General features: G+C 50.2%; 1 protein-coding gene across 1 annotated transcript; it reads right to left on the bottom strand.

The window, feature by feature from the left end:
- Positions 1-429: 429 nt before the first annotated feature.
- LOC134943939 (calcium-binding protein 5-like) lies at positions 430-8,300 on the bottom strand. The gene is made up of 6 exons (XM_063932500.1): positions 8,161-8,300; positions 3,313-3,343; positions 1,701-1,844; positions 1,359-1,468; positions 756-903; positions 430-644 (listed from the first exon to the last, which is right to left on the bottom strand). The coding sequence occupies exons 1-6, from the start codon at positions 8,218-8,220 to the stop codon at positions 619-621; spliced, it is 519 nt and encodes a 172-aa protein (XP_063788570.1). The 5' UTR covers positions 8,221-8,300; the 3' UTR covers positions 430-618.
- Positions 8,301-8,515: the final 215 nt, after the last annotated feature.

Genomic DNA, 8,515 nt, shown 5'->3' with positions numbered 1-8,515 from the left:
AACACCGCCTTTTCCCCCCCTCCCGCCCATCGATTGCCTCAGCCTGTCAATTAAGCACTACGGCGCCGGCGCATGAGCAGCAAGGACCCGTTCGCTCTGCTGCGTTAAAACGCAGCAAGCAAATGGGTCGGAATGACCCCCAATATCGCTAGCATCCTGTAGTATGTTAATGAATGACGGAATACGATCGTTCCGTCTTTCATTAAAGTCGCCCCAGTGTGTACATCCAATCCGGGCTGACGGGAATTCGTTCCGATGTCGGAACAAATCCCCATCACTCCAGTGTGTACCCAGCTCATCTCCAGTTTCCTGTACTAAGAGGTGTAATTGTGGAACCCCTGCCCCATAGCCATGTTATATCCTTAAACCCACTAAGTTCTCTTTTCACTCCAAACCAAATCCTCTTCCACTAACGCACAGAGACCAAGCTACAAAAGCAGGGATATTTATTCACAAGAGTTCTGAAAAAGGTAGGGAGCGTGACCCAGAGGGGTCCTATTTACTGCTAGATCTGCTACAGATAGCGCTGTTAAGATATTTGCTGGTGTATACTGTATGGCCTCTGCGGTCAGGGTGTCCTTGATCTTCATTGGAGGTCAAGTGGAGAGACGTCAGGGATCAGCGTGACATCATTCGCACAAACTCTGCAGGGGAAGAGGAGGTGAATGTATTCATAGATACAGTATAATAGGGAAGTAGGGGACAGGTCTCAGGGCAGTAGTAAGTATGGGATGGTAACATAGGTAAGATCTTACCTTCAAAATCCACCGTCCCATCCCCATTCATATCAGCTTCCCGCACTACGTCAGCAATCTCACTGTTGGTCAGTTTTTCTCCCAGAAGCCTTTGCATGGCCTGCTGTAGCTCGTCCAGAGTAATCTCCCCATCACCATTGGCATCAAACTGTGAAGTCACCAGAAAGACAGAAGTCAACCATTGTGGTTTTGGATTACACTAAATACACTCCATAGCCACCGGTGCTGTCCAATCAGTGGCCATTTCTTACAACTTTCATGAAAGCTGTGAATGACTGCGGATGACTGATGGTAAAGGCCATGTGGTGTTGGTAATACATGCCCCGCTGCAACACCTGTTGTGTTATTATTACCACCTCAGGATGGTGATAACAGATTAAAGTCATACAAATATGCTTCTTAGGAACCCTAGCCTTGGATATGTCACAGAACAACCACCCATCTACAGTATAATGAGGACTGGGATTCAATAAACCACCGTCAGGCAGCAGCCCACCCAACACTTACCAAGTCTACGTCCTTAACTCCATAAATGTTCTTATTGTAATATGTATTTATTTAGTGCCTAAAGTTATCTCAGCCGTTATTGTCAAGTTCTTTAACCTCTTTGAAGGCATCTCTTAGTTCCTTCACTCCAATCATCCCGGCCGTCTCTTCCAGCAGCTTTGGGGTCATCAGGTCAACAAAGTCCTGGAAATCCACCCGACCTCCAACTGGAGGAGAAAGGGGTGGGGGGGGGGGGGGGGGGGGGAGAAGAAAGATGACTGTGAGACCAGTGCAGAAGGGAGGAAGTATGGAAGAGAGGAACAAGCTTCAACATATATATCCCACTGGACACCATTAATAAACATGATGTTCTTCTACAGTGGACACCCGTTATCTTTCTGCTGCGATGGGTAATGCTGGATCTGACCGAATGCTCTGCTTGGCGCTCACAGTACTCACGGTTCATGTTGATCTGCTGAGACAGCTCTATCAGCTCCATCTCCGTGGGCATATAGCCCATGATCCGCATCAGGTTCCCCAGGTCCTTGCAGGTGATGTAGCCATCCTTGTCCTTGTCGAACTCCACAAAGGCATCACGTAGCTCTACAGGGACCAGGTGGACGTACAAGGCATTAATGACCATAATGATGTAACACAGATATGTACGCTACACAGTGGTTCCACTATATTTATTACTCCTATACTACCTATCCATGGTGTGGTTACCTATGAGAGGCGCCCCCTACAGGTCAGTGTATGGATATTAGAAGTCGTTGAGGAGTTTTGGGGACCAGGCAAATGTGCATCTGGACACATCTGTATTGTAGGATTACAGACATGTGTTTCCAGCTGGAAAGTCTGTATCGTACCATCGGAAATACTCTTATTGAAGGTGACATGACACGTGTCTATAAACAACTGACGCACTTAGCTGTGGAGACTTGTGCTCAGCAGTTTCTTACTCTCATTGCCAGCAGCTGGTAATAGGATGATTGGCAAATGTTCTGTTATTTATCAGGCTTAAGAAGAGACATGTTTCAATTTAGCTGCAAAAACTAACAGTAATTCACTGAGGCTACATTGCAGAAATGAGCAAACTGCCCCGGCTACTGTATTAACAGACCCACTTAATACAGCCTGATCGACTTCCCTGACTCACAAGTAGATAGGTCAGATTGAACTTTTGAAAAATGGCAGTTAGGAGCTGATTGGTTGTTACTTTATAGGGGGGTACTCACGGAGCGATATTCTAAGCAATCTGACTAAATTGCTTAGAATATCAGCCTGGGTTCGCTCAGCACACATCTCTCATGCATCGGCCCGTGGGTACTGGGCTTTACTCTCTCCACTTTATCACTCTCCGAAGTTTAGTAAATGCCCCCCAATATTAGGAAGCAGACATTTAACTAACGGCAAGGTTCTCTGAGGCTTTGGACAACAGGATAGTGGTAATGCCTGTACAGCTCGCGTCTCCATGTGTTCGGGGACAGATTAATCTCAAAGCATATATGGCCACCATGCTCACCCTATATCGCGCCCCCAGATTACTGTCAGTGGGGAGCAATCGAGTGACCATCCCGACCCCCTGGAAAGGCAAGCAAATGTCCCTGATCTGGCCCGCTTTAGCTTTTAGTGAAAGTGGGCACTGTAATGCAGGGGCGGAGCAACGATGATGATGCGTACTCAAGGCCGCATTCACGGTACGCCGACCGTCCAGCCGACCACACGTCCCTGGCAAGCACAGCACCCAGTGGCTACACCCCCTATGTGCCGACCAGCTACCCCCTCCCAGAAGAGGGGGAAGCCAGGTCAGTAAGTATGCTTATGATTTACACAGGTTCTGTGGCTGATTAAAACCAGTTATTATTATTATTATTATTATTATTATTATTTATTCATGGGATCCGCAGCGCCCAGTTACAGTTGAAATGCAGGCTAGAATTTAACCACCCATAGGCAATTCATAGGTGATACAGTAAGTCATTGGGGAAAGCCATTTCTATATGCGCGTATGTATATATATATACACATGTATAATCCATCTCCCTCTCTACAGAAGAATGATATTTACCTTCTATCTCGTCGGTTCCCAGTTCTCGGTACTGTGGAAAGAGAAGAGAAGCGCTTTATTTTTACACTGTAATCCAGAATTCAGTTTGAACACCCCACACCCCACATCCAAATCTGGGGTCCTAGAGCAAGTCCCCGATGAACGATTTTAGGCAGAATCAGACTCGCTCTCGGTATGCATGAAAAAAGACAGAAAATGCGACGCAGTGATTTCTATAGAAAACCATGGGGTATATTTACAAAGATTCGTGTTTTGGCCGTTTTGAAGGGTGTTTGAACTCGAATGGTATCGGGTGCATTTTACTGCAACTTTTTGAATCCTGATACGATCATTCACTAAGCAGCCGAGTTTTGCACAATAATTTTTTCCGATGTCGATGTGATTCGTAATATCAGGCAGTGTTTTACGGGAGTGATGAGTAAAACACTGCCTGACAAAACACAAGGAATCCCGGCCGGATCTGTGAGATCCGTGCAGGGCTTCATTGTGTATCTTAAAAAGTTGATTAAAGTCTTTAAAAATCTGAAAAAAATTGCGTGGGGTCCCCCCTCCTAAGCACAACCAGCCTCGGGCTCTTTGAGCCGGTCCTGGTTGAAAAAATATGGGGGGAAAAATGACAGGGGTTCTTCCATATTTAATCAACCAGCACCGGGCTCTGCGCCTGGTCCTGGTTCCAAAAATACGGGGGACAAAAAGCGTAGGGGTCCTCCGTATTTTTGAAACCAGCACCGGGCTCCACTAGCCAGGTACATAATGCCACAGCCGGGGGACACATTTATACTGGTCCCTGCGGCCCTGGCATTACATACCCAACTAGTCACCCCTGGCCGGGGAACCCTGGAGGAGTGGGAACCCCTTAAATCAAGGGGTCCCCCCCTCCAGCCACCCAAGGGCCAGAGGTGAAGCCCGAGGCTGTCCCCCCCATCCAAGGGCGGCGGATGGGGGGCCTATAGCCTTTTGAAAAAATGTGAATATTGTTTTTAGTAGCAGAACTACAAGTCCCAGCAAGCCTCCCCCGCAAGCTGGTACTTGGAGAACCACAAGTACCAGCATGTGGTGGAAAACCGGGCCCGCTGGTACCTGTAGTACCACTACTAAAAAAATACCCACAAAAAAACAGGACACACACACCATGAAAGTATAAGTTTATTACATACATGCACACCTCCATACATACATACATACTTACCTATGTTCACACGAGGCTCGGTCCTCTTCTCCATGTACAATCCTTGGGGTACCTGTGAAAAAAATTATACTCACATAATCCAGTGTAGAATCTGTCCCACTGTCCCACCCGCGTGCCGCAGTGTCCCGCGGTTGGTGGGGGCGCCCAGCTCCTTCACACACTTTTGCCGGCGGGCAGCGTTGCAGAAGTCCGCGCTGCTTGCAGGCTCCGACCCCCTCCTCCCTCCAGCCGCAGCGTCTCCTGGGGGCTAACCAGTCACTCCCAGTCTCCCCTTACCACAGTGTCCGGCAGCCGCGAGGTCCGTGCCGCGTGCATGCTATGACCCCCTCCTCCCTCCAGCCGCAGCGTCTCCTGGGGGCTAACCAGTCACTCCCAGTCTCCCCTTACCACGGTGCCCGGCAGCCGCGCGAGGTCCGCGGTGTGTGACTGAGGAGCGGGGGGGGGGAGGGATGCGGACGGGCAGAGGAAGCAGGACTCCAGCTTGAGAGAGTCAACCATGCCAAGTCTCCACCAGCAGCAGATCCAAACAGGTTGGAGTGGAACAGCAGCAGCCAGCAGCAGCAGTGACTCCGGTAAGACACATCTGTCTGTCCCCACTGTTTTGTCCCTAATACCAATCTCTCCCGTGCCCTGTGTTCTGTCATGTCCCTGTCACCCCTGGCCTTGCCCTGTCACCCTTATCCTGGCCCTTTCACCCTTATCCTGGCCCTGTCACCCCTATCCTGGCCCTGTCACCCTTATCCTGGCCCTGTCACCCTTATCCTGGCCCTGTCACCCCTATCCTGGCCCTGTCAACCAAATCCTGGTCCTGCCGCCCCTACCCTGGCCCTGTCACCCCTATCCTGTCCCTGTCATTTCTGTCCTGGCCCCGTCACCCCTGTCCTTGCCCTGTCACCCCTGTCCTGGCCCCGTCACCCCTGTCCTGGCCCCATCACCCCTGTTCTGACCCTGTCACCCCTGTCCTGGCCCTGTTACTGCATACCCTCCAACTACCTTTTTTTCAGGTACAGTACCCGCAGTGCCTTCCCCTCCACCACATGCGACACTCCACCCCTCCCCCACACGCTGTGCCTCCAGACCCCCTACACCACCAGCGGCTCCCACTCCCCCCCTCCATCACCCACAGCACCTCCAGACCCCCTCCATCATCCACCCCCTATATGTCTCCCCCCACACCTGCCCCCCTCTACCCACAGCATCTGCAGACACCCTCCTCCATTCGCGGTCCCCCCCTCACCCACCCACGGCACCTCCGCACCTGCCCCTCCACCACCTGCAGCGCCTCCGGACCCCCTTCCCCGTCCGTCGCACCACCCGCACCTGCCTCTCCCCCACAGCGGTGCCTCCGGACCCCCTACCCCATCCCCGGCACCCCCGCCCCTTCCCATCCCACAGCACCTCCGGAACCCTTCACCCATCCGCAACATCCCTGCACCTGCCCCTCCCCCGTGGCACCCCTGCCCCTCCCCCACCTGCAGTGCCTCCGGACCCCTCCCCCATCTACAGCCCCCACTCTTCTGTCTTTCCCCCACCCGCAGCACCTCCCAACCCTTCCCCATCCGGGCCCCCCCGCATCTGCCCCCCCCCCTCCACCTGCAGCATCTACAGACACCCTCCCCTCCTTCACCATCGCACGCCCTTTCATTGTGCAATATTTAACCACTAACAAAGGAATGCAGGTAATACTCCATATAATACAAATATTGAACCCCATATAGGCATGCAAGGGTTAAAGGGGCGTAGCCCCTTGCGACGGTGTGAAGAGCGCCCGTAGGGCGCGATGAAGCACCTAGTAGGTAAGTATGTATGTATGCATGCATGTATGTAATAAACTTATGCTTTCACGGTGTGTGTGTCCTGTTTTTTTGTGGGTATTTTTTTAGTAGTAGTACTACAGGTACCAGCGGGCCCGGTTTTCCACCACATGCTGGTACTTGTGGTTCTCCAAGTACCAGCTTGCGGGGGTGGCTTGCTGGGACTTGTAGTACTGCTACTAAAAACAATATTCACATTTTTGACACTTGGCTATCAGCCCCCCATCCGCCGCCCTTGGATGAGGGGGACAGCCTCGGGCTTCACCCTTGGGTGGCTGGGGGGGTGACCCCTTGATTTAAGGGGTTCCCACTCCTCCAGGGTAACCCAGCCAGGGGTGACTAGTTGGGTATGTAATGCCAGGGCCGCAGGGACCAGTATAAAAGTGTCCCCCGGCTGTGGCATTATGTACCTGGCTAGTGGAGCCCGGTGCTGGTTTCTAAAATACAGGGGACCCCTACGCTTTTTGTCCCCCGTATTTTTGGTACCAGGACCAGGCGCAGAGCCCATTGCTGGTTGATTAAATATGGGGGAACCCCTGTCATTTCCCCCCCCATATTTTTTAAACCAGGACCGGCTCAAAGAGCCCGAGGCTGGTTATGCTTAGGAGGGGGGACCCCACGCAATTTTTTTTTCAGCTTTTACACTAAACAGACCCTTTCCCATAGATAACCATGCACAGATCTCACTGATCCGTGCATGGTTATCCAAACTCGACTGGAAAAAGCAGGTCTATTTTTTTGCTGCTTTTTTTAACGAATCAAAAAAAAACAGACCCGCACTTGAGCACTCAGAAACTAACACCCAAATACGAATGAATAGTGAATGCCCGTATTGTATGAAATAACAGCCGTGTTTGACCGATGGTCTATTCATTTGTATTTCGGAATTTTGCAAATCAAACCATTACGAATAGTCCAAACACTGCTGAGATTGGTGCTTAGTGAATTCCCGGATTGGGATTTAGAAAAAAAAACACAAATCGGACAAACTCGAATTCTTAGTAAATATTGGCCCGTGTCTGATTTTCTGTCCTGTAATTGAATAGCAAAACCCTATGACTGCGGGAAAATCACCACAGGGTTTTTTTTTTTTTCATTTCCCGCCTACAATGAATTCCCCCTAAATCTCTGCACATGTTACACCCGTCCCGCTGCAGTGCAGCATGGTCTTGCTTTACTTCGAGATGATAATATGATTGGAGGAACTACCTCTTGGAAAGAACTAGATTGTTTTGAGACATATCATGACAAAGTAGTTGCATTACTGTCTATAATCTTGTCTATTTATTAATGGTAACCCCGGAGCCATTGTTTAATTCTGTCCTGTGCGGGATAACCCTCCTTTTTCCTCTACATTAAGGTGTACATTTACTAAGCAGTGATAAGAGCAGAGAAGTGAGTCAGTGGAGAAGTTGCCCATGGCAACCAATCAGCACTGAAGTAACATCTATAATTTGCATAATATAAAATGATACACAGCTGCTGATTGGTTGATTGGGAAATTTCTCCACTGGCTCACTTCTCCGCTCTTATCACTGCTTAGTACATGTCCCCCTAAATGAGGAATAAAACCTGCTTCTCCTATCTGTCCAAAGCAAACATATACAAGCAGCAGGCAATAACTGGTATACTGGGCATATATACAGGCTATCCAGCTGTTGGGGAACTACAAGTATCAGCATACCAGTGCTCCCAACCGGATCGTGGCCTTGACAGGGTGCGGTGTCATTCCTTATAACCAATACTGAATACTCATGCAGCTATATTCATGGTAGTAATCACATTTTCGATATGCCACAGGAATCCCTCAGTCCCAGGGCCACTGGGGTGGATTGCCCTACTTACCCCTTGCTTCTCTGCAATGCCCTTACGCAGGAAGATACAGGCTGGACCCAGACCCTGCATGCCAGGACCGAGAGTGAGAACTGGTAATGCCAGCTCGGGATCTGTTACTGCCACCTTCCGACGGAACCGTGACACCGCTCCCACCGCCTTGTGGAATAGACAGGAAAATCGCAGTGAGAAACGGAATTGGCATTTCCAGAAAGAAATAAAGCAATTAAAATGTGAGGAGCAGAACTGGAATCTCTGTGATACCACTTTCACACAGAAAAGTCTGAAAGTGCCGGCAATTGAAGTACCGGGTCGTTTTTGCAGGGCTACGATCAGGCACACTGACATGCAGGGGGACAACCAGCAC

The sequence above is a fragment of the Pseudophryne corroboree genome, chromosome 7 (genome assembly GCF_028390025.1).
Source record: "Pseudophryne corroboree isolate aPseCor3 chromosome 7, aPseCor3.hap2, whole genome shotgun sequence".
In the NCBI taxonomy this organism is placed as follows: domain Eukaryota; kingdom Metazoa; phylum Chordata; class Amphibia; order Anura; family Myobatrachidae; genus Pseudophryne; species Pseudophryne corroboree.
The sequence above is the reverse complement of the archived record's forward strand: the minus strand, read 5'-3'. Positions and strand labels throughout refer to the sequence as shown.